Below are 25,890 nucleotides of genomic sequence, written 5' to 3' on the forward strand. Positions count from 1 at the left end.
TGGTAGAGAAATTACATTCAATTCTCTGGCAACAGCTCTGGTGGACAGTCCTGCAGTCAGCATGCCAATTTCACATTCCCTCAAAACTTGAGACATCTGTGGCATTGTGTTGTGTGACAAAACTGCACATTTCAGATTGGCCTTTTATTGTTCCTAGCACAAGGTGCACCTGGTTAATGATCATGCTGTTTAATCAGCTTCTTAATATGCCACACATGTCAGGTGGATGGATTATCTTGGCAAATGAGAAATGCTCGCTGGCAGGGACATAAACAAATGTGTGCCCAAAATTTGAGAGAAATAAGCTTATTGTGCATATGGAACATTTCTGGGATCTTTTATTTCAGCTCATGAAACATGTGACCAACACTTTACATGTTGTGTTTATATTTTTGTTCAGTATATGTACACTTCCTGCAGCGGTATATCCATGCAATGCCATCCGAGTACAGGGTTGGGGTCCATATTGACTGGAGCCCAACTACTGTTTTTGATGCTACCTCATGAGGAAAGGTTTTCCCAAATGCACCGCACAGCCCCAGGGACCTACAATTTTTCTCTTGCATTACCTATTTTGATGATAGCAAAGTAATTCATGGTTTTGCCTACATTGAAGGAAAATGGTATGGCTTTACACTTACTCAGGCAATGTGAGTGCTGCTACCTACGGTACATAAGGTCCCAAAGTTAGTGAGCTAATGGTTTTCTTTCAGGTTTGACACAGAAGACTGCAGTACATTAGAGTGAATTCTGAGTGGTGCTTTATATTGGTAATGTACCAGTCAGCAGGCAGGTGGAGCTGCTGAGTCTGATGAATATGATCACTTACAGTATGTTTGTAGACTGACATTCTTTATCCCAGGACATTTCTGCAGGATTATCAATACCCTGGCATGTGTGATGGTACATCTATTTTGAATGACTGGTTTCATCAGCACCGGTTTGTATAAAGCAGGGGCGTCAAACTCATTCCATGGAGGGCCTCATGTCTGCTAGTTTTAAATTTTTCCTCTCAATTATGACCTATACAACCAGGTAAGGGGAGTTCCTTACTAATCAATGACCTGAATTCATCAATCGAGTACAAGGGAGGAACAAAAACCTGCAGACACCCGGCCCTCCATGGAACGAGTAGCATTATAGTGACATTCTTTGAAAGGATCCAGTAACGACTGGCATACAAACACACTGACTTCTTAGCCTGGAAAAGGAAATAATGGTTGCAAAATAACTGCTCATAAAATATGAATGGTTAATCTGATACTGACATTTGCAAAAGCTGCTGGTGGTCGCCATTTTAACATCCTCTCTCGCTCACACACAGCATAGCGTTCATAACTCGTTGCGACCTTATTTTCTTGTATGCAGTAAAGATATCTGAATTCATTCTGAGGTTTTATCAGCCAGGGCCCAGCAATGGCTGCTGCCTAGCTTTATGAAAGCAGCAACCAATGAACACCTACAGAAAACGCAATACACTTAACTGTCCACACAAAGAAAAACACAATGGGCCTTATTGTCACAGTTAAGTTTTATTCATTCAACATTTCACATTACAAATATTTAAAAGTTATGCATACTGTTATAAATAGTTGGCTGCAAACAATTAAATAACATTAGATCTCTTTTTCATTTCACTAGCACTTTTACAGACCAACTCCTAGAAATATGGACATTTTGTATTACATAACTTAATTTGAAAGGAAAATACAAAAATAGTAACTTATAAAGTGAAATGACAATAAAAATTATGGTGATATCTTAAGTAAAAAAAAACACATTAATAAATACAACCTTCCCATACACAGTTAAAAACTATTGACATTTTGCCATTAAGTAACATCATAACAGACCAATATTTAAATATTTATTTCCTTCAGAAAATGTGAACCATATATTGTGGAGCACAATATAGCAATTAGTAAAAACTAGACACTAACATATTAAAAGCTTCACCTCAAAAATATAACAAAAATCTGATCAAAATTATAAAAAATTATACATTCCAATTAAAAATATACCAATAAACAGCTAAATACATTATTGACCTAATAATTACAATGCAACCAATCACAGTAGCTTGAAATAAACAAATTAAGCAAATGAGCACAAAACCTTTAAATGTTTTAAAAAATAACTTCAATTATTTATATTAGTACAAATAGTTTGATTTCTTTTTCTTTTCTTTTTTACAAACACCAGCATGAAAAGGATTACAATAACAGTAGAAAATGACTGTGAAAAACATATTAACATCTTCTTTAAATGTCTGCAATTAAAAACGGCATTAAAGAATTACATTGCAAAGTCTTATTCTGGAAAAAAGTTCAAAAAAAGTATTGCACATAACAACTCGAAGTTAACTTGCAACATTTACCACATTCAAGTCTTAATGTTCCCCTTCCTCCAACTAGGTTGATTTGCCTCAACAGACAGTGGAGATGAGTTATCAAGTCTTTTCAACAGTGTCCTAAAAGATGCTCAAGTCTTGCACTGCTAAAATATATTTTAGAGTTTTTTTTTTCTTCTTATTTTCTTGTATATTTTTCTGTGCATCCTGCAGAGGTCTGAGTATGGGGAAGGCAAAGAGATGAACACATGGGAGGGGAGTGAGGTGTGGGGGTGTCCTTAATAAATTAAAAGTTGTGAAACATCTGGTGCACTACAACAATTAATTTCAATAGCTAATTCATGTACTTCTTTTTTTTTAATCATGCATGCTAAGGATTATAATAGGAGCTAGTTGGCAAGTTCAAGAATATACATTTTCCAATGTTAAAATATCTAAACACCAAACATCCATTCTTGTGATACGAGATTCAGCCTAATTATGAACCATCATTTGCATTCTCCTTATAATTGTTACATTCCAGCTATGGAGAGAGGAAACCAAAAACAATAGAAGTTACCATTTTCCAACTAGGGTAGCCATTTTTTTAAACATTCATTTTAAATGACAACGTTTTCTCACCATGCTGTTAAGATCAGATTTTTGTGAAACATTTAGTGTATGAGATCTAATACCTTAAGCAATACACTTTCATCATCCCTCTGCAGTTTTGAAGTCGCATCAACATAAGTGTGCACTTAGTTGTAAAGATTCCTCAGCACTGAAATGTATAATAAAAAGCATAATTGAAAATAATATATTGAAATCACTCAACTTTTTTCTTTAAATTAAAATTTCCATATATGCAGATCTCTCAGTAACAAAAGTACAAAAGCTACCTTTCACAATGTGAAAAATTGAGGTATTGCAAAAAGGACTTTTCCCATTTGTGAAAAAATGTGCCTAAAATGACTGTTGAAAAAAATGTTTAGAAAAGTAGTGCATAATAAATGTTTATATGTGCATGACAAAATAATTTAGCTAGAAAACACTGTACCAAAAATCAGCAGGCCATGTATAAAATAATCTTTTTTCTCATTAACAGCAAATTCTTCAAAAAGGGTTTTTACTTCTAAAATGTTCACCCACCACACCCAAGCTAAATTCATGGTGCAGAACTGGTGCATTATCACACCATCAAGCCAACACAAGGATACGTATTTCACTAGTGTATTAAGTTATATTTTAGCACTTACTCCCTGACATATTTAACGCTAGTAGATTCAGATACTGTATGACTATATTAACCAGACCAACTGTGAGTCTTTGTTTAGCTTTTTGTGTTACATTTCCAAACCTTTTGCAGATCTATCCAAGTTACACAACTGCCTAGCAAGAAGCTTCTCCATTTTGACCTTTGGAAATGAGCGGATTGACTGGTGAAAAGGCCTGGGTGCTTGTAAGCTCAATAAATCCAGTTGTTTTCACTAATGTTTTCCTGGATTTTGACTGCACTGTTATCTATTCAAGGCCAATCTTTGGTTTACTGGTGTCCATCTGGTCTTCTTAAGGAAAGGGTAGAAATGATATAAAAACGAGAATGAAAACTCTTAAAAAAAGAAAAAAAGAAGAAATGAGCTAGTATTACTCACTACTGCACAGCCGTCTTTGCTTCCCTAAAGAGTCTAGGTATAAACTCTTTATTGCAGTCTTGAGTGAAAGAAACTGCATGTGGGACGCACATAGTAGAGCACATTACATGGAGTATCTTCATTTATGCTTAAAACACTGGCTGAGTTAGCTCGGCTGGCACAGGAAAAGAGGTCTGCTGTTCTAGCTATATCAATGCCTCTAGGGGTAAATGTGTGTTGATGACAACCCCCAACTTTTCTAATTAATTTCTCTTTTCTTTTTAAGGGGGGTAAAAACAAAATAGGATTGTGGATAAAGGCTTGGGAGATTTGCACATCTGCATTAATAATAATAAATGAAAAAAAAAAACGAAAAGAAAAAAACAGGGCTTTCTGCTCACATGCAGCCCCAATGAGAACTAGACCCTAGCCCCTCCTCCTCTCCGAGCTAGCAAGACCACAGACACAGAGAGGGGGGTTCACTTATTATCCCGACACCGGCCAGCACTCAGGGCCTCTGGGACCTCCAACGCCATACATTCCTCAATAAGATGCTCTGTTCATTCTTACTACAACCCTGGTTGGATTACAAAAATAAGGAAGTGACAAAGCAGTGTCTAGAAAAGTGTGCCGTTTCCCTTTGATTGTGGTCCTAAGGGAAAGGTGGAGACCAGCTTCTTTTCTTTAACTTATTCGGCACATTAGCAGCTAAGCTTGAGGTATTAGTTTTTGCATGTCAAAATGGAGATCAAACTCAAACGCCTGTTGTGAAATCGATCTTGTCAAGTAACATCAAATATTAGCATGGTCTTAAACATTATTTCAAACATTTGATCTGTAGTCGTTTCTTTTTCAAACCAATTGAGATTAAGCTTTGGTTAAACTACTGGGATTTTATACTGAATCATCTGCACTCTAAAGTAAATAAATAAGTGCACTCTTCTTTAGCGACACCTTTTATATTCACATTTGCTCTGAACTACAACTGAACATACTGCTTTAAAATTCATGGTCAATGACACGCCAAATTGGATAGCAGAGTGACAATTGAAAGCCCTTTTTTTTTTTTTAAATGTCTATATGCACTAATAAAATATAAAATCAACTGAAGTAAAAGAAAATAATGGGATTTAAACATTTTCTTTTCCTTCCTTGACATATCGGGATATAATTCCAGTTTCTCATCTTTAAAATAAATATGAATTTAAAATTAAACATTTTTTTTCCAAATTAGAGCTAAAAAGTAACCAGCAACTGAAAAGTGCATTTATTTGTACAATGATTTGCGACTCCGACTCCCCCCTCTGCCTCTGCCTCTTACTCTGTGTGTCAGTCAGTTCCAGCGGAAGGAGATGTGCCTAGGCCGGTCCCCTCCTTCCTTTACCAGTGGCTTGTGGAACTCCCGGCCGGCGCGTGAGTGAATGGCCGCCCAGCAGTATTCACAGTAATACTGAAGACAGGTGACATTGGCGCAGAAGAAGGGGGCAAACTTGCCCCCACACCGGGTTCCCTGACACTCATCACACAGCTGGTCGTCCAGGACGTATGGCTTCACTTCCACCTGTAGAGAGAGATAGAGAGAGGAGAGAACTGTCAGACACCCACTAGAGAATAAAGTTAGGATTCATTTACATTAATGTACACTACATCACTCATTAGTGAGGTCAGGCACTGATGTTGGGCGATTAGGCCTGGCTCTCAGTCGGGGTTCCAACTCATCAACAACCCATTTCTGTATGGACATCCCCAAACGGTTGCCACAAAGTAGGAAGCACAGAATCGACTAGAATGTAATTGTATGCAGAAGCGTTAAGATTCCCTTCACTGGAACTAAGGGGCCTAGCCCCAGACAATTATTCCTCCTCCCCCAAACATTACAGTTGGCACAATGGATACAAGCAGGTAGCGTTCTCCTGGCATCCGCCAAATCCAGATTTGTCCGTTGGGACTGCCAGATGGTGAAGCGTGATTCATCACTCCAGAGAACGCATTTCCACTGCTCCAGAGTCCAAAGTTGAAAGTCACTGAGGTCTTCAGTAAGGCCATTCTACTGACAATGTTTGTCTACGGAGACCGCATTGCTATGTGTTCGATTTAATACACCTGTCAGCAATGGCTGTGGCTGAAATAGCCCAATCCACTCATTTGAAGGGTGTCCACATATGTTTGTATATTGCTATACAGTGCATCTTCAAAGATTTAACACACAACACATAATTGTACTGACAATTACGCACGTCATCCTTTTTACAAAAACTTTTTTTATCTACAAAAATTCTCAAGTCACTACAAAAATAGAGACATGTTGGCTTGGCACATACTAATGTGTGAACTATTATTCCAGCGTGACCGAGTGAAATAGCCAAATTCTTCTGCAGGTGGCAGCTGGTTAAAAGGTACAAGGCATTTGTTTTCTGTCCTCGTACGCCCCAGTCAAAATGCCAACAAATATTTTGCTTTAATCTTTTAAAACCAGAACAATAAAGAACAACTTGTCCTTTTAAAAGACAGGAGACGAGCCTATTATCTGTTTTGTACAACATTTCTGTCCTTCCGCATATTTGTGTGTAATGCTGCATTTTCCTGAGAGAGAAGAGAAAAAGAAAAAAAAAAAGAAGTCTTCACCAACCCGTTTATCGATTTCTCCATGCTGCAGTTGGACAAAACGAGCGCTGATAGCAGCAATGTAGCTCTGCTGATTAGAGAAGGCGACCCGCCCTGCTCCCTTGGGGTACTTGAGCTCGGGGTCTGTGTCGATACCGGCGTAGCACACCCCTCCATACAGCCTGTCCATGATCATTGCTAGCTCCACTGTGAAAGGAGGGAAACACAGGTTACGAAAGGGTTCAAATGCAGCACAGTTCCAGGATCTAGCCTCAGATTTAATGTGACATTCCGAACTTGGCCATAATATTCCAAATAGCTGTACAAACGTCCCCCCATTACACACATGCTGATGTGATGAAATGCAACGCTCATCTAACCAGTTTTTAATATACCATAGAGGAGCTAGGGCTGCATCCCAAATTCCCTATGGGCCCCCTAAGTCAAAAGTAGTGCACTATATGGTGCCATTTAGGACACAGCCCAAGACTAAAGTGCCAATGGGAGTGTGGACTAGGGTCAATAGGTTACCTGCACGGAGAGGGCGTGGCACCCCACCCACAAATATGGTCTTCCTGGGGTCCAGAGGCTGGGAGCCGTCCATCACAAAGTCACTGTCGTTCAGGTTCCAGGGGCGGATCTGGACCTGTTGCACACATACACAGGGAGACGTATGTATCACAACATGTTACGTCTTAACGTTTGTCATGTCCACCATGTTACGCCAATTTCACAAAGAAGGGTTGCTGCTTGGTTATTCACTTGGTCAGCCACTAATCGAATGGGCTCACTAAATAATAAATGAGGCAGTAAAACGCTGCTGTGGCGCTGCATCTTGATAGCTTTCACAATAGCATGAGAGAAGGGGAGAGAAGATAATAGCAGATGGGTGATGGGGCAATCCGCTCACCGGCTTGTCTTTGATGGTGGGGCTGGACACACACAGGTAGAGCTTGCCGTCCTCTTCAATACAGGCCTCAATCAGGGCCTGCACAGAGCTCTCATCCTGGAACAGCAGGAAGGCATAACCTACAGAGCAAACAGAGGACACGGTCACTCAAACCACCTACACGGAACAATGTCACAGAGATTACTAGAGGATTTACCTCTACCGTTTCATTCTCTGTCTGCAGCTGGAAATGACTGTCAATGGTAAGACCGCTCTGCTCACGAGTTTGTTTTAATATTTCAGACTATTTAGGCCTCAATAGTAAATTCTGATAGTACATTTTGATGGCAATGCTGTATGTGGCTGACGATAAGGGCAGTAGCAGTAGGTTGACTTAAAACGAGACTCACCTTTCGGGGGAAAGTAAGATTTGCTCTCTGCCTTGTGAGGCCAGTCCACAAAGAGGTGTCCAAAGCGACGGAAACTAGCCGTTATCTCATCTAAAAGGCGAAAAAGAAAAACATTCAACTATTGCTTCACAGTGGTTATACTGTGATATGGTGCATGTGTGTAATATCAGATGCCTGTTCTTAGTGGTGTAGACTACAGGGATATATGTGAGTCCCCATTAGGTTGGGTGTAGATTGTAACGGTAAACAAGGAGAATAAAGCAGAGCAGATGGTAGCATCAAGAAAACAAGCAGGGCCTCAGCTGTTCTCTAGTCCCCTGCCAGCAACACCAATCTGACACGAGATGTCCTCCACTCCTTATTAAAAAAAAAATAATACAGAGAATGTACTACAACTATGCCTACTTAAGAGCCAAAACCCTCAGGAAGCAATAAGAACCGGGCAGAAACTGAACAAAATAACACAAGATGTTGTGTTATGCAGTGAGAAAAATGAATAGAGGCTTTCACTACGCAGCGCTGCTCTTACAGCAGAAATTGGTCAAAGGGAGACATCCTCAACCTCCATCGTGTAACCCTAGACTACAGCCCATGAAGATATGCACATTCTAGACCTCCACCCCATCAACCAGGTGTCCAGTATCATCCTTGTGTTCACAGTTCATTGCCTCCACCTATGTAACCGTCGTCAGCAGTATTCAAGTGAAGCCGTTAGTATATTTTTTTGAAATTATAACATTTAAAATAAAATGTAAAAAGGTTACCTTCATCAATATCAGGGGGGAGACCGCCAACGAAGACCTTGCGTGAGTAGCGCTCCACTCGCTCCCCGTTCGGGTGGGGGAAGCAGTGGGGTGAGCCTAGGCCAGGCAGGCTCTGCTCGCCACGCTCGTCGTCAGGGAAACCATCCTCCATGGGGAACAGGGAAGAATGGACTGAGGAGAGGATCAGACAACGCAGTCAGCCAATAACAGAGGATAGCATGACTAAACACAACTGATACAACAACAAAAAGATCAATACTCATTGGGTTTATTTCCTAGGTGTATCATCAACCGGAGTTGAGTGGAGGGGGTATCATTGGATGGTTAGGTATGGTCTAGCAATTTTAGCTACAACAACGTGCCCATTTTACAGTAGCTCATCTGACATGAATCATTGAGTGCCAGAAACAATGCTACAGTAAGGCCCTGCTGATCTGCGTTAACAGGGACTGAGGCAGGGATACTAATCAATCTCCCGCTCTCCACATCCGTCCCCAGCACAGAACTACACCAGCCACCCCTCCCCATTTCAGCTCAAAACACACAGTCCACACACCCACATGAGTGCCTGCAGCCAAGCCCATGGCAGCAGCAGGGGCCGGGCATGCCTAAAATATTGTTCCGGCCGGGTGTCCTGGAGCCACCCCAGCCTTATTCCTAACCAAGTGACGGAAACCAGAGCTGAGCAGCTTTACGTGAGAGAGTTAGCCCCGAGTCTGTACACTGTGTGTATTGTGTCAAAATCTAAATCAAATTTTATTGGTCACATACACATATTTAGCAGATGTTATTGCGGGTGTAGCGAAATGCTTGTGTTCCTAGCGCTGACAGTGAAGTAGTATCTAACAATTCACACAAAACAACGTAAAATAATGTAATATAAAAAAATACACAAAGTTCGGATACACCTACTCATTCAAGGGTTTCTTTATTTGAACTACTTTCTACATTGTAGAATAGTGAAGACATCAAAACTATGAAATAACATATGGGGTCATGCAGTAACCAGAAATGCACATTCTTGGCACTCTCTCAACTGGCTTCGTGAGGTAGTCACCTGGAATGCATGTCAATTAACAGTTGTGCCTTGTTAAAAGTTAAATTCCTTCTTAATGCATTTGAGCCAATCAGTTGTGTTGTGACAAGGTAGGGGTGGTATACAGAAGATGGACTTTTACCAAATAGGGTAAAAGTACATATGGCAAGAACAGCTCAAATAAGCAAAGAGAAACAGTCCATCATTACTTTAAGACATGGTCAGTCAATGCTGAACATTTCAAGAACTTTTAAAGTTTATTCAAGTGCAGTTGCAAAAGAACCAGCAAGCGCTATGATAAAACTGGCTCTCATGAGGACCGCCACAGGAAAGGAAGATCCAGAGTTACCTCTTCTGCAGAGGACATGTTCATTAGAGTTACCAGCCTCAGAAATACAGCTAAATAAACACTTCAGAGTTCAAGTTACAGACACATCTCAACATCAACTGTTCAGAGGAGACTGCATGAATCAGGCCTTCATGGTCAAATTACTGCAAAGAACCCACTACTAAAGGATACCAATAAGAAGAAGAGACTTGCTTGGGCCAAGAAACACGAGCAATGGACAATAGACCAGTGGAAATCGGTCCTTTGGTCTAATGAGTCCAAATTTGAGATTTTTGGTTCCAACCGTGTCTTTGTGAGACGCAGAGTAGGTGAATGGATGATCTCCGCATGTGTGGTTCCCACCGTGAAGCATGGAGGTGGTGGTGTGACGGCATGGGGGTGCTTTGCTGGTGACACTGTCAGTGTTTTATTTAGAATTCAAGGCACACTTAACCAGCATGGCTACCACAGCATTCTGCAGCGATACTCCATCCCGTCAGCTTTGCGCTTAGTGGGACTATAATCTGTTTTTCAACAGGACAATGACCCAACACACCTCCAGGTTGCGTAAGGGCTATTTGACCAAGGAAAGTGATGGAGTGCTGCATCAGATGACCTGGACTCCACAATCACCCGATCTTAACCCAATTGAAATGTTTTGGAATGAGTTGGAACGCAGAGTGAAGGAAAAGCAGCCAACAAATGCTCAACATATGTGGGAAATCATTCAAGACTGTTGGAAAAGCATTCCAGGTGAAGCTGGTTGAGAGAATGCCAAGAGTGTGCAAGCTGTCAAGGCAACGGGTGGCTACTTTGAACACTTTTTTTTGGTTACTACAAGATTCCATAGGTGTTATTTCATAGTTTGGATGTCTCCACTATTATTTGACAATGTAAAAAAATACAAATAAAAACCCTTGAATGAGTAGGTTTGTCCAAACTTGACTGGTACTGTATAGACAATATGGACACTATATGGATAGAATATGTAGTATACCTGAATACATGTGCACGTGAAGCAACAGTTAAATAGGATAGGCCTTGACTAGAATACACATATGAAGTGGGTAAAACAGTATGTAAACAGTATTTAAATGACCAGTGTTCCATAGGGCAGCAGCCTCTAAGGTGCATGGTAGAGTAACTCGGTGGTAGCCGTCTAGTGACAGTGACTAAAGTACAGGGCACGCTACTGGGCAGGGGCCGGCTAGTGGTCACTGCTTGACGTGTGTGTATCTGTGTGTCTCGCTCTGTACACAAACAAATGTAATGCTGACAACCACAACACCACAGACCAACAATGACGCACAACATCTACATGCAAACACATACTGCCCCCCTTCATAAACACTGGACATGGATGCAAAAGACAGGCTCTTTCTATGCCAGTTTTGAAGGTAAAACCAAACAAACATAATCCACTTGAATAACCCAAAATAATTAATTTACCTCGTCTCCTCCCATAATTCCTTGCTGCATGTAAAAACAAGACAGGTGAACAAAGGGATGCATAGAACATCAACAGTTTCATTGAAATGCTAATTATTTCAGTCACAACACATGCCCTTCTCCTTTGCAGTCAAATCCTACACGTGATTAGTGCTGTATTGCCTCCTCAGTGCCCAGCAGTACATGGCAGACAGAGCCAGAGGATGCCCTTGTGTCATGAGGAACCACTCTCTTCCATGGGTCAGATGGCGAGCAGCTCTTCAGGAAGTCAGTGGAGGGTGGTTTTACACTCTCTGATACACGCGTGTGCATTCCACAGAGTAACTACCAGCTGGTGTGAACGCCTCTAAGACTAGTACTCTCTGAATGGTATCTATGCAGGACCACCATCTGTACAGTTTGATCACTATATGACCAAGCAATATAGGCTAACACTATGAGACTCAGGGAGAGACTCCATGGTGGATCACTGGGCTCTCAGTTGCACGTCGGCTTATGCATATCAAAATGCAAAATGAAAGCTGTATGTTATATTTTTTTAAATGAACATGTCACTATCTTCAGGCAATAGGGTTTTATTCTCAAGTAAGAACACAAATGGGGAGCTTAGTTCTTTCATTGCATAGCTAGGCAAATTAGAGGTCTGGCTGAATGCAAATAGCATAGCCTCTGGCCTTATCACATGTAAAATATATAAAATAATATCTTGCCTATGCAATGAAAGAACTAAGGTCCCCATTTGTGTTCTTACTTGAGAATGAAACCCATTGCCTAGGGATGATGACATGTTAATTTCAAAAATATAACATACAGCTTCCTCAACTGTATTTTGATATGCATAAGCCGACGTGCAACTGAGAGCCCAGAGATCCACCGGAGTCTCTCCGAGTCTCAGAACATGATTTAAAAGCAGAAATTAGAATGACAAAGCTGTAAAACATTATCCTAAATATAAACCATCAACTTAGTGAATTCCACTGCTGTTAAATATGAGGGACTCCGCATGAAATGTCCTTTATCACTAATGTTTAATAACACCCTTATTATTTGACTAAGTCAATATGTCTTTATTGTAAATGTGTTGGCGCCAAACTTGTGGCAGTTGTGAAAAAGAGTCAATAGCTGGAAGAGTTGCAGAGTTAATAGAAAAAAATGCCATTGTTGATTAGATGCCATTTAATTGATTAGGCTATTCTCTCTTGAACCATATGATCTATCTACTAGAAACTCATGGACAATGTGGTAGAATATAAAAAAAATGAATACTATGACATTTTTGTTGTTGTACTACCCCTTTTTTGCCCCAATTTCGTGATATCAATTGGTAGTTACAGTCTTGTCCGATCGCTGCAACTCCCGTTAAGGACTCGGGAGAGGCGAAGGTCGAGATCCTGCCAAACCGCACCGCTTCTTGACACACTGCTCACTTAACCCGGAAGCCAGCCGCACCAATGTGTCGGGGGAAAACACTGTCCAACTGGCAACCGTGTCAGCATGCATGCGCCCGGCATACCGCAGGAATCGCTAGAGCGGGATAGGACATCTCGACCGACCAAACCCTCTCCCGGACCAAATTGTGCGCCGCCTTATGGTTCTCCAGGTCAGGCCGGGTGGCTGCGGCACAGCCCGGGATAGAACCCGGATCTGTTGTGACGCCTCAAGCACTGCGATGCAGTGCCTTAGACCGTTGCACCAATCGGGAGGCTTATGAATACCTTTTTTTTAAGTTATTCTAGTAAAAATTACAATAAATGATCTGTTAATTACCAAAAAGATCCAAGATTGCAGTAGATTTGGTAAATTAGTCTACCGTAGGTTTCCAATCCTATCACTATTCAATGAATCTGACATCCAGAGCAAAAAAAATAGATTCAGTTCTGGGGGAGACGTGTTAGAAAAGATACTAGAATGAGGAGCGGTAGGGGAACGAGGAGCTCCACCCCCTCGTAATAGTAAACCCATTGTGACTGGTGTGGACCGGAGCCATGTATTTAGAGAGAGTTGGGCCATTGAGGTTTCAGCGTTGATGCATTTACATGACACTCAACATTCTATGGCAGCCATGTCAACGCCCCATATGCATTACATGGGAATATTTAATGTTTAGAATTGGAACAATATTTCGCTTTGTTTGTTTGACCAACTCTCTATATACATGGCTCCTGTGTGGACCAGATGAGAGTGCAGTGATTGGTGAAATCCGTTCTGTCACACAAATTCTCTAAGCCCCTAACCTCCCTCCACCTATTCAATCAAAGAGAGAGAACAGGCTGGTGGACAGGCTCAGCAGTCAATGGTGACACAGAGCCAATACACCATTTTGTAACTTCTCAGAGAACAGAGTGCTCTTTTTAGTCGCAGAGGACAATGCTGGAATCGATTCAAAGCCACTTCTACAGTCCATTTTTCCCCCTCTTTCCTTTTAATCTGTTCTACAGAGGTCCACGTTTGACGGTCAGATCATTCTTTTCAATTAGGGATAGGCGGGCCGGGGCGCTGCTTTGGTACCCTTGGAGCTCACCCAAAGCGACCCAGTAAGGTCAGGACACAGCCGGAGTAGGGCCTGCATCTGTGTGGATCTTTCTAATGAAGAAACACATTGCCCTGGAGACAGTGGCAAGGAACTGCTGTTGCTGCTCGCTCACAAGGCAAATGATGCATCATAATGATGTTTTTCTCTGCCTTCTGTAGCTGGCACGCAGCACTGGGAGCGTCATTCCAATAATCAGCAAAGGCACAAACTAGATTGGAGAACATCAGAGGCAGAGAGCCTGAAGTCATGAGCTGTTGTGTGTGACACAAAGTTGTTGACTTTCACTGTGTGGTTTAACAGCTCAATACAGAGGTGTAAAAATGAATACACGCTACAGAAGAGATAAACATTAGAAACCCATGCCTAAGCTACTCCCTCTAACCAACCGTGACCCAGTCTGTCCTTTCCCAAACATAACAAAGAGTAGCCTAGGTGTAAAGTAGATCGTCCTCACTGACTGACAACAGGAACGTTCCGGTTTGCAATGCTTGCGTCACAAACCAGACGGACAGACTATAGAGACCATCGCAAGCGTTTAATTTACATGCCCCATAAAATATTTTTTTATTTTTATTTTTTACTCTGCGAAATCAACAAACCCTTCACTAGCTGCAGCTATGAAAATACCTCCCACACAACCAGCACCTAACCTCAAACACGACCTCTAAACGCCTCCCTTTACATCATTATAAAACGATTCAAAAATCCAGACAGTTTTATTAGTGGTGGAGTCCCTTTCCTCCACGTCACAACATCCCCACCCTCCACATCCTGGATCAGCCTGACTAATCCTGAGGAAGCCTTGCATCACGGAGAGGGCCTGTCAGCACACCCAGCACAAGTGCTCCATGGCTGGGCCAGGGAAAGAGGCACCTGTGCAGGTCCACTCCATCAGAGGTGCTGGCATTTATGGGTCAGTGTAGCTGCTGCTAACACCAGTCTGCTGCGCCACGGCATTGTACGTGTGCAGCCGCACAGCTCTAATGGACCTAAGTTGGGGAGCTGCTCAAAATCCATCTGCAACGACCTCAAAAATGGGGAACTACAGGCAACTATGAAGGAAGAAGGAAGAGTTGGGAAGGAAAACCTAGTCTCGTCAGTGATTATCTCTGCATGTCTGTTCCATTTGACTTCACACCTGAAATGGGACTTTCGTACCTTATACAATGCAAAGTTGAGAGGTCTAGTGGGGACCGTGGCATTGCAACATAACGGTTTAATTAGAGGAAGGAATCGATGCAAACACATTTGTTTTTTTCCATTGTAAATTAGCATCTGCTGCTGATGGAGCTTACGAGCCTATGAGCTTATGAGCCTCTCTGACCTGGTTCTGTGTGTGGTGTGTGAATGTGTATGGGTAAGTAGGCACCTGAGCTGAGCCATGAGAGAAACAACCACCCCCACTATCAGCTCATTTTTATTAATTTGGGGACCGTTTGGAAGTTGTCAGATGCGATGAGAGCTTCTCGGAGTGAGCTCCTCTTCCTATAGCAAAAGTGACTGCTGTCCCCGTTAAGAAAGTATCAACTTTACACTGTATATCTAAAAATGACCATACTAATTGTTTCAAGTAAAACTACCAAATCTATTACTCATGGTGAACCTGGACAATTAAAATAAAATATAAACCCCGATTTGGTTTATTATTTTTTTAATCTAACTAGGCAAGTCGGTTAAGAACAAATTCTTATTTACAATGACAAACTACCCCGGCCAAACCCTGACAACAGTGGGACAATTGTGTGCCGCCCTATGGGACTCCCAATCACGGCCGGTTGTGATACAGGCTGGAATCGAACCAGGGTCTGTAGTGACGCCTCTAGCACTGAGATGCAGTGCCTTAAGACAGCTGCGTCACACGGGAGGAAGTTGGGCTGTAGCCAGATGAGAGTCGTGTCTCTGGTGGTAGCTTAGGCTACTTTCATTCCAGTAAAACATTTTCAACAGCACATTTGATAAAAAAATAACCTAGCAAATTGCAGTGGCTCTCACTCAATGAATAAAGCCTAATATTGCGAAAGCAATAAAAAAAGACGCAGAAATCGCACCACCATTTCCTGGTTGCTCAAATTTTAATAGGTTGCCTAATTTCATTTTGTGATAAAACAAGCAGAGAATCATAGAGAATCATTGTACCATCTAAACCACTGTGAAATATATTTTCCATAACCCAAAATAATGTATATTCAGCTGTTTGAAACTGGTGTACAAAACCAAATGACCCAAAAAAAAAGTTCAGAAAAGGAAGCACAGAAATAGCACACTTCTTCGACTTGCTTTCAACAGGAATGAAAGATCTATAACTCAAATTTCTATGTGAATCTGGTCAGGTGTAGCTTTAATGGAATAGCCTACAATGTTTTGGGTTTTTTTCAGCTCAGATTTACTCAAGTGGCAATGGCATACAACCCGGCATAGCTTATAGGCCTAGGGGTTTTATTTATTTACATAATTATTATGTACTTACCGGACCGAGGTCCCAGTACACGAATGTGTACCATTACACCCCTACTGCACAAGTCCATTTGAAATCTCAGTAGAATAGCCTACATAAGCCTCCACACCTTACTTCCTAGTCTACTCTAGGGCCACTGAAAGGAAAACTCAAAATCAGTTGTTTGACATGGCTGTCCTCGATGACCTTGCAGCAGATTTGGGAGGACAAAGGTTGTAAGATACGGCCGTTAACAGCAATTTTGTGACCGGACATGCGATCCTGGTGTTGTGCGATTGTCATCTTACCTTTCAGGGTATCTTGCTCAGCCCTCATGATGTCAATGAGAGAGTTCTCCAGGGAGTGCATGTTGAAGCCATCAAAGGATCTGGTGCGCTCCTGTGTAAAAGATAGATGAGAGTTCTGCTTTAGAGGGATGGAGCCGCCGCTGGTTAAATGTTACATTTGTTGGCCTATATTCGGAGTCCGACGCCATGAAATTTCCATTATGCTTTCATCACACACACACACACTTCATGCATGGAATACAGAATACTATGAATAAAGTAAATGCAATCGTGACCGCTTATTTTTTGCTGCAGAGTTATAATTATTTTATAGCTCCCTCTTACAGAAGTAAATCTGTATCTACACATTTTCATTGCAAGTATTATTCAGTACAGAATGCAGGTCGTCGGCTCAAAAACACGCTCACTGTGCACGCAGAGGAAGCTCAGGCAAGCAATGATTGAGATGAACTTTAAACACGACCATGAAAAAGGGCTGACACCGCGACCAAACTGGAAATGTTCAATTCTTCTAGTCAGTCGGGCACGACGTGGCAGTGCGATAGAGCGCTCATAACCTAAACCAAACACGCTCTTAAGCCAGCAGTTCAACTTGTATACAAAAACAATATGGAGGCCTACTACTAAAACAAGGCAGCCATTCACTCGCTGTCCTTGACTTGGAAGGTTTAATGGACACTCAACACTTCCCATGACAATGGTAGTCGCGACTCATTTCTAAGAATTACTTGAGCAGCAAGCAGGTTAAACCCCTCTACTGAATGGCATTCCAGAGGCCAGCCAGGAATAACACAAGACAAGTCCTACCTGATGATAATGTGAGGCTTGTTGCGCAAGAGCTGGAAATGATTCACAGTATCCTTCAACCCAGGCTAGACAAGATCTGGCTGTCATATGACAGGAGAAGCACTAGTATGAAGGCTCATGTGGTTTTCGGGACATGGTCACGTCTCACATGTTATGGAATCATATACCAGGATTTCTACACAGGCTCCATTTTAGGAATTTCAATACTGTTTAATGAAATAATCCATGCTTTAAATAAAACGTACGCGACAGCCTATCACCTTCAGGTAAAAAACACACATCATGCTAGGTGGTGGGAATTGAAGCAGACGTTTAATGCTCCATGGCCACCATTTAAAGTGATAACATTAACAACCATGGCCTTGACAGGGACAACCAAACTACTACCAGCAGGCTGGTGCTCCAGTAGACCGTGGTTTACCAGAGATTAATACAAAAATACTCATTACAAATGAAATTCTCCACAAAAATCTAGGTTCTAGTACAGTACTAAGTAACGAGATGCCATAAAGGTGTGACATTGTGAAAGATCCTGTAAAACCCTTCCGCCACGACGACGCACAAACATGGCTGCTGTTGTTGTTGCTAAGCATCTGAATGGATTGGCAACCGTAGTGATTAACTATTTGTTCTGCCCTCCTTTCTCACGCACCTCCTCCCATCTGATGAACAGGCAGCAACACTCATCCCTGGAAGCTTAGAGGGCCCAGGCTACGTACTTAGGCGAACAGCCCTTAAGAGCACACATGGCATGGGCCAGCTGAACCTGCCTGGCCCTCAGTGTCTATCTCACAGCCTCAGAAGTTTGGTTAATCTCCAAGGTACACAGATAGAAAGGTGCGCGGGTCAGATAAGGCACTTCCTTAACAAGCTCAACAATAACCTTTGGAGAAAGAAAAAAAATGTATAAAATAAAAAGGCAGGCTTCAGGCGTCCGCACGCTTCCCAGCCGAAACAGTTTCAGAAGAGTTTTAATATATAATGGAGACATTGACATTTTTGTTGGTTCTTTCTGCCGTTTGGGCAAACAAAATGTTCTCCCCGAAGCCAGCAGAAGTTCGGGAGCCGAAGTCCACACCCCTTCGTCTGTGATTATTGAACAATCCCTACAGTTGACCAAAGTCTTTGTTATGATTCAACGAGAGACGACTCGTATTCATGCACATTTTTTATTTGAGAAATACTGCAGCAAACATCTTAGAAAACGAGTCGTTTTGCATTCTAAGAAAACTTTCAATGAATGACAGATTAGATTAATTCAGACTATTTTGAGGTAGTGTGTACTGGCAACGGCGTCTCAAAATAACCAAACAGTACTATTGCCATTTTTTCCAAAAGGTCTTAAGGGAGTATGCCAGCACACACTTTCAGTTCGCCTAACGAACTTCGGCTAGCCGCCAGCCAAACTGAAGCATGACGACGCCTTCAGTCCACATAATATGCGAGTTGCACATATACAGGAAAGTAATCAAAGAATTCCCCAGACCCCAACTATGAGGAAAAAAAGTTGCACCTTACAGAAACAAAAGAATCGAGGGAAACAGTGAGGGAGAGACCAAACCGGTGTAACAAAGGAAACTGTGAAGGAGACCAAACCAGTGTAACCCATTTGTATTATAATATCTCTCTCCAGGCAGAGAGCCTGTGTCTGGGAGCTTGAAGCTAGGGCCAAACTATCCAACGTGAAGAACACTGCTAAAATAGGCCTTGATGATACACCCTGAGCGGAATGATTAAGTATGGCATGCTAAGGGTGTTTCTGCTACAACATTAATCTACAATGTCACAGCTATACTAATGAAAAAGGGAATGGAACAGGGGGAGGGAGGTAGGTAGGTATAAGGGGCCCAGCTTTGACACTGTTGATTTTTGTGTTGCTGGTCAGAGTATTTCAAAGCCTTGCACATTAAAGCACCCTCAAGCCCATTAATCCAGCCTCAGAGCCTGGTTAGGGAGGCAGGGGGTGCAGACTGGTCCCACGGGGGACCCAGATCTACTTTGGTGATAAAGTAATTAATGAACAGCAACAGAGCCTAATCAGAGAAGGGGTGTTAAATGCCTGTGACACTTCTGACATTTATTTTCTCTATCGCTCTCATTTCTTTTATCTCTCATTACAACACACAAGATGCTTCCTGTTTCAAAACGACATTCAAGGGTAGGAGAAGGGCGAATAGTACACAACACAATTATGCGCTACTCACTGATGGTTATTTCATTATTCCAGGGATATTTGCAGAATTTAACACCATAGGATCATTCCATAATTGTCTGATGTCCTCAAAATGTTAATAGCTGGAAGTGTTCTGGCCATAAACAAGGTGTTGAATGACAATTAATGAATGAGGCTGGTTACTACAGCAGTAGAACAAAAGATTCAATCTGGAACTGACCTCAGAACAGCAGTCAGTCACACAGTCCAGTCCACACGATCAAAAACATATTCCCATTAGTACACTTAACTGATACAACAGTGATGTGAACAACAAGACATCCTGCCACATTGTGACCCAATGGACAGCAGACTAATTTGAATGTTCGTAATGCCTTATAGATTGTAAAAACACAAAGCAGCAAGTCTACTATAAACTAATGACTTACGGGTATTTCAGTCATACCTATTCAATCAGGATTTATGAATCTCTTTAAAATGAGAAAATATTAAATTCATTCAAGATTCAAAATGTTCAGTCTTGTATACAAGGACAATGCAATCCCCATCCAATAAGGTCCTTGTGCACAGCCCAATGTCCCCATAATTATATTAGGGCATCAATATATAATGCATGGTTCAAAAAATATAAAAAATATAAGTATATGATAACCTCAATTCTGATTTGGAGCGGTTATACATTCAAGCAAATGTATGTCCTTCATTTAAACTAGCTAACCAGAATACCATAACCTACCTCTACTAACAACTTCCCACGTAGATTGCTAATGTGGCCCTTTGGGTGCCTGCCCAGCCCCAAATCCAAAAGGCATGTTACCGGGCAGCAGGCCCTGTTCCTCCCAGTCACGGAAGGCTGTAGAGCAGCTTACACAGGGCTAAGAGGAAGTTTGGGTTTTAGAAAGTGAAAAACCTGCTTTGCCTCAGTGCAGAGAGGCCTAATAACACAGCTCTAGTACCACACCCAAAGGCAGTATAGTAGGGACCAGGGCCCTTCACACAAACTGTCTCCTATGTACAATCTTTGAAATAATATCATGAGATGATACTGGTGTGTATGTGTTCGTCCACGTTGTATAATATTATCATGACATCCCTCTCTGGGAGGCACAGTCACTAATCCCTGAAAGATGACACTGGACCTAGGCAACAGACGACTGACTATTTGTCATGGGCACCTGCACCCAATAACAAAAGCTACTCTAATACAGAAACAAACAGAGTACAGTGGCCTAGCCAGCAAAACAAACAGCCTTCCTACAGTAGTCTAGGTCTCCCAGTACAGAACTGATCTGTGATCAGCAGCACAGCCCAAGGCCATCACAGGATGCACGTCACATCTAAATAAATAGGAGGGGCCTTTTGTTTTTAGCACCATTGTCTCTTGACAAACCTTTTGTTGCCCGTTTTTGTTCTCCCGAGTGGGAGCAGCATCTCCCTTCTCTTATTTTCTCAATAAGATGCTAGTTAGCCTAATCATGAACGCCTCACCTGTGTCAGCTTGCATGGAACCCGTGCTCTCCTACCCCACCAGAGAAGCCTCTACACCAAACATGATATATTCTAGGTGGAGACACAGGAGGCATATGGAAACCTACAGCGCCATTAAGCTTTGACTAAGAGATGGGCATCACATCACTTGTATCAATGTAACTAGTTAAGTCCCTAAGGCATACACCTAAACAATTACTGAATAGACATCCAGTGTTGATTAACATAACCAAGGGTTTCTATGAAAATGTGCTGCTACAGTACGGTACCAAGGTATTTTTACACAATATTACTTGAGCAATGTAGCCTAAATGTGGTGTAAGCTTGATGGCTGTAGGTTACGCTAAAAAGGGAAATTGGTGACAGCCTATATGCTGCTTCAATCTATTATTTTAAAACAGGCAAGTGGTTAAAAATGAATAGGGAGTGAACAAACAGGGGACAAAATATCTGCAAAAGGACACCGCAATCACCCACATGTTGCCTCTGTGATAAAATGGAAACTATGTGGAGCCATTTGGAAATGCCTGGCAGTCACAAGAGAAAGGCATGTGATCCATGGAAATGGACTTGTGTTCACCATCGCTGTGCACTTTAAGCTGAAAACATTGCTTGGTCAGGGACAGAGACAAACAGGAAACCTAGTTATTATGTAGTAATGTCCTTACTACAAAAATCTGTGTTTCCCCTAAATTAATTTAGTGGCGGTGACCGAGATGCGCTTTTAATTGGATAGTCGTTGGCTCAATAATTGGAAGTCTATGGGAACAGCTAGCATGTCATTGCGCTAACGCTAGTAGCAATGCATTCACCCCCACCAACCTTGCCACCACTGCTGAAAAAAATCCTAGGGGAAACACTCAAAATAGAACACAACCATGAGAGTTAGCCTAGTGTGACTAAACATGATTGCACAGTAGAAATGGAATAAATCAACAGCACTTCCAAATAGCTAACCTTAGCCTACTATACTGCATTTAGATTCAAAACAGATCCCTCAGTCCAGTCACACAAAAGTAGCCTGTCCTTTCTCTACTCAACCGTTGAATATACTTCATTTCCAATGGATTTTAAGACCACAACTTCATTCTGACAGTCTCTATTCAACGCTCTGCATTCTGAACTGCCGATCAGGCCAACCTAACGTGTGAGAATATCCATCCTCTTGAAAAGACAAATTGAAGTATTTACAGCCTGCGTCAGGAAGCTAAAACCCCCAATCTAACCCTCTACCCCCAATGCATTTAGAAGGCAGAGTGTCATAATCGAGCTAGCCTGAGCAACACGGTGATTCTAAACCAACAAGGGCACAGCACTGCTGTGTGATATAGTAACATAGTAGCTAGGCTATTAGCAATATGTAACATGGTCGGTATGGCATCATGGCTGATGAAGCACTTCTGGGGGGGGGGGGGGGGTCCTCAAAGCCTTCAATCAGGCCTTCCAGCACATATTTATCAGCCCAACCCCCGCAACCACCTTCACCCCACAGACACCCCTGTGCTTGAGCAATAAAATAACCTCCATGCCCTTTCCATCAATCCTATCAGTGTTCTCTGCACATAACACTGTTGTCTAAGTCATCTTAATTGTGCGCTATCAAATTGCATTAAAAATGAGACTGCATTATAAAGACGGCGTAGACCGGTAGTCTTGGGTTATTATTAACCCTGTAATCTTAAAATCACTGTTTCACAGGAAGATGGGTAATTGATGCTCCATCCATTTCTCTACTGCGTGTTCTATGGATGAAGAAAAATATATATCATAGCTTCTCTCTCTCATATACGTGGCACCCATCACTGCAGTGGCAAAGCTATGTTAGTCATAAGGGGCCTCTGGCAAAAAAAAGCATAGGACTAACATTAATATCGTGACAAATTCATCATATAACGGAGAGTAGGGCCTTTGGGTACATAAAATACAATTACATCTCGCTGAGTGGCTCTAAGTATGATTACAGAATTAAGAGGTATAAAAGCGGTGGGAATTATTCACTGACCTGGAAGGGGAAGATGTTCTCACTCCTGCTCACACTCTCGTCCATCCAGGACTTGGGGTTGAAGCCAGGGCTGGTGCGGGAGTACTTCTGCGACGGCACGTGGTTGTTGGGGAAGGTCTTCTTCAGCGGGGAGATTGAGTTCAGGGGAGTCATGCCTCCGTTGAGGCCTCGACGGTACTCACGCCCCTGGGAGCCTCCCCAGCCACCATAGCCCCCACCGGGGCTCCAGGAGGTGGAGGAGGGGGAGGGAGAAGGGCTTTGGTAGCTACCCCAAGGTGACGGGGGCTTATTCAGGTTATTGGACAAATGCGGCAACTGGCTAAAAGCAGCATTCCTATGGGGGAAGGGAGGAGGGTGGGGGCTGGCCGGGGACCTTCGGTGCTGTTGGTGCTGGTTGTGGGGATGCTGAAAGTGGGGGTGTGGGGGATGGTGCTGGGAGATGGGTCCAATCTGGGGAGAGAAGTTTCCCCCGAAGCCTGGGCTGACGTGGTGGGAGAAATTCTGGAACAGGAGGGGCCCGTTGTTAGCAGAGGCAGCTGGGTTAAAAAAGCTGACATCCTCATTGATGATGGTGGAGGGGGTCTGGGAAATAGCAGCTGACCAGTTGTTGAAGCCAGTCAGGGACGAGGAGGTACTGGACTGGCACGGAGTCCCAAGACCTGATGTCTCTTGGTAGTCGAAGCCTGTCAGTACTGGGGACTCGAGGCGCAGCTTCTCTTTTCCATTGCTACCCTCAGAGAGGCCGCCCTCCACCTTGTTCTCCTCTGACCTCGCCTTCTCTAACTCAGATACGATTCCAGACTCCGGGTGGCCAGGGGATAGTAGCTGTTTTTCTTGCGTTTCTTGCATTTCCTGTTGCTGGGCTTTGGGCTTTTCTGACCCAAGAATTTCATCTTGCATGCTGCTGTGGGCAGCTGTGGCTGAAAACAGCCAAGGTGACCCATTGTTACTGCCATTGCCAGCTGTGGTACTGTTTATAAAAGCACCAGGGCTTTGAGACGCATTCTGATGATGGTGTGGAGGTTGCAGATGTGGATGAATTCTAACTGGGAAAGCAGACTTGTTGCCAGTGTTATTTTGCACTAAGACTCCAAACCCGTAATCCCCCATTTGTTTTCCCACACACAATATCTGCTATCCCTTGATCTTCAGCTCCTAAAGAGAGGGGGGAAAAAAACAAAATACACCCGTTATTATTTCAATGTTTGTAAATGAGAATCAGGCTGATAGAGAAATCAGACAGGACATTGATAGCACTCTAGCTTTCTCATTTTCTGCTGCTAATGAGATGATCCCTTATTGCTTGTCGAAAAGCAGTTAGCTAGCTATACTCAGCTAACGTCTGTCGAGAATAGCTGTCAATATAACAACCTTACTAACGATACATGTTTCTCTGCCACATCAGTTCCCTGTAGTTAACTATTTTGTTTGCATGCTAGCTGTTTAGCTAGCTAGCAACATATTTAACTAAAGGCTCATGACGTTGCCACAGTCAGCATATGCTACGCGCTAGCAGCTAGCCAATTTGCTAGCAACTCGGATAGCTTAGCCTACCTAGCTAGTAAACGTTAGCCTGCTATTTCTTCCAGTCGACAGTTGAGCCAACATTTATAAGGCCAACTAACTTAATAATAGCTAGCACTTTTGTCGATAACAGGCTCAATTAGCTTTCTAGTTGCAATAGTATTATTCAAGAGTATTTGGAAAATGTATCTAGCTAGGTAAATTTAGAACGAAAACATGACAGACAAGCGACCTTGCGTGACAGCTGTCAAAGCCTATTCCCTGTGTGGGTGCTATTTGGACTCGACCCTTTATTAATTACATAAAACTTATGACGTAGCTAGCTAACGCGTTAGCAATCTCTTTATTTATATTGTTTCTGGTTGTTTTAGGCAAAATATGAAACGGTTATTATCAAGTCGATAGTCGTAGATGCTAGCTAGCTAACTTCTGAATAATCTGGCTAAAGCGACGCTGCAAACATCGATCATAAAATCCCCTTTTCACCTTTTGGTCGCTACCTTTGATCCAAGCGATGACTCGATCCGTCCTGTAGTTAACCTGCAACCTCGATGTGTCTGATGAAATAACGAAAAGAAAGTTTATGACTCAAGCGATATGGTCCTTCTATGCCTTTCGCTCATACAGTAGCTATGGCTAAACAGCTTTTCTCTCTCTCTCCTGACGTGTCCTGCCTGATCAATGACACAACCCTCTCTTGAGAGCGCTAACCTTGACTGTATAAAAAAATAATTACGTCATTGAATTAAATATATACAACTCATTCAATACTAGTTAAGTGTAGTGGCTTATTCGGTCGGTTTCATTGTTAAAATTATTTCAAATGTTCCTCTAGTCAACTGACTTGTTCTGCGTTTCTTCGCCGTAGCTCTACCTCTCCTCAGAACCGACCGTGGCCAAATGACAAGGTTCTCATCCGCAAGACACTTCCGGTTAGAGCTCTGCCCCCTCCTTAAAGCCCTCCCGCGGATGGCTGAGAGCCTCGCGTCAATTCGTGACACCACCCACACCTCGTGAGACAGCGTCGTGTAATTGGTCATACAAAAAGTAGCCTCACCCATTTTTTCCAAATAAGGCGCACATGCGAAAGATGTGTCCGCCTTTTAAGGTCTTTAAACGTGATATGCATATTCTCTTCACGCCAAGTCTCCACCTTGTAGGGTTGAATCGTGAGAGATGAG

The 25,890-nt window shown here is 42.4% G+C and overlaps 1 protein-coding gene across 10 annotated transcripts; it reads right to left on the bottom strand.

Moving 5' to 3' along the window:
• Positions 1–1,519: 1,519 nt before the first annotated feature.
• On the bottom strand, positions 1,520–25,659 carry LOC139420820 (cytoplasmic polyadenylation element-binding protein 4-like). Of its 10 annotated transcripts, none has more exons than XR_011635542.1 (12): positions 25,554–25,607; positions 25,196–25,266; positions 23,186–24,340; positions 16,716–16,806; positions 8,628–8,798; positions 7,864–7,953; positions 7,475–7,593; positions 7,096–7,210; positions 6,590–6,771; positions 5,282–5,521; positions 3,025–3,110; positions 2,171–2,567 (listed from the first exon to the last, which is right to left on the bottom strand). XR_011635542.1 is itself a non-coding variant. In XM_071171128.1 (11 exons), the coding sequence occupies exons 3-11, from the start codon at positions 24,293–24,295 to the stop codon at positions 5,294–5,296; spliced, it is 2,130 nt and encodes a 709-aa protein (XP_071027229.1). In that variant the 5' UTR covers positions 24,296–24,340; positions 25,196–25,266; positions 25,554–25,651; the 3' UTR covers positions 1,520–5,293. The 10 variants fall into 10 exon arrangements, 7 of the variants coding, with proteins under 7 accessions (XP_071027229.1, XP_071027232.1, XP_071027234.1 ...); XR_011635543.1 differs by having other exon boundaries at positions 2,515–2,567; positions 25,210–25,266; positions 25,554–25,586; XM_071171128.1 differs by adding an exon at positions 11,441–11,464 and having other exon boundaries at positions 1,520–5,521; positions 25,554–25,651.
• Between the last annotated feature and the right edge of the window lie 231 nt (positions 25,660–25,890).

Source organism: Oncorhynchus clarkii, chromosome 12, assembly GCF_045791955.1.
Source record: "Oncorhynchus clarkii lewisi isolate Uvic-CL-2024 chromosome 12, UVic_Ocla_1.0, whole genome shotgun sequence".
NCBI lineage: Eukaryota > Metazoa > Chordata > Actinopteri > Salmoniformes > Salmonidae > Oncorhynchus > Oncorhynchus clarkii.

Coding starts and splice junctions, on each gene's coding strand:
- LOC139420820 (XM_071171128.1), bottom strand. CDS start 24,295: ATGGGGGATTACGGGTTTGGAGTCTTAGTGCAAAATAACACTGGCAAC. Junction 11,465..16,715: donor TGAGCAAGATACCCTGAAAG/GTAAGATGACAA, acceptor TTTTACATGCAG/CAAGGAATTATGGGAGGAGA. Junction 6,772..7,095: donor GCCACGCCCTCTCCGTGCAG/GTAACCTATTGA, acceptor CTCCTTTCACAG/TGGAGCTAGCAATGATCATG.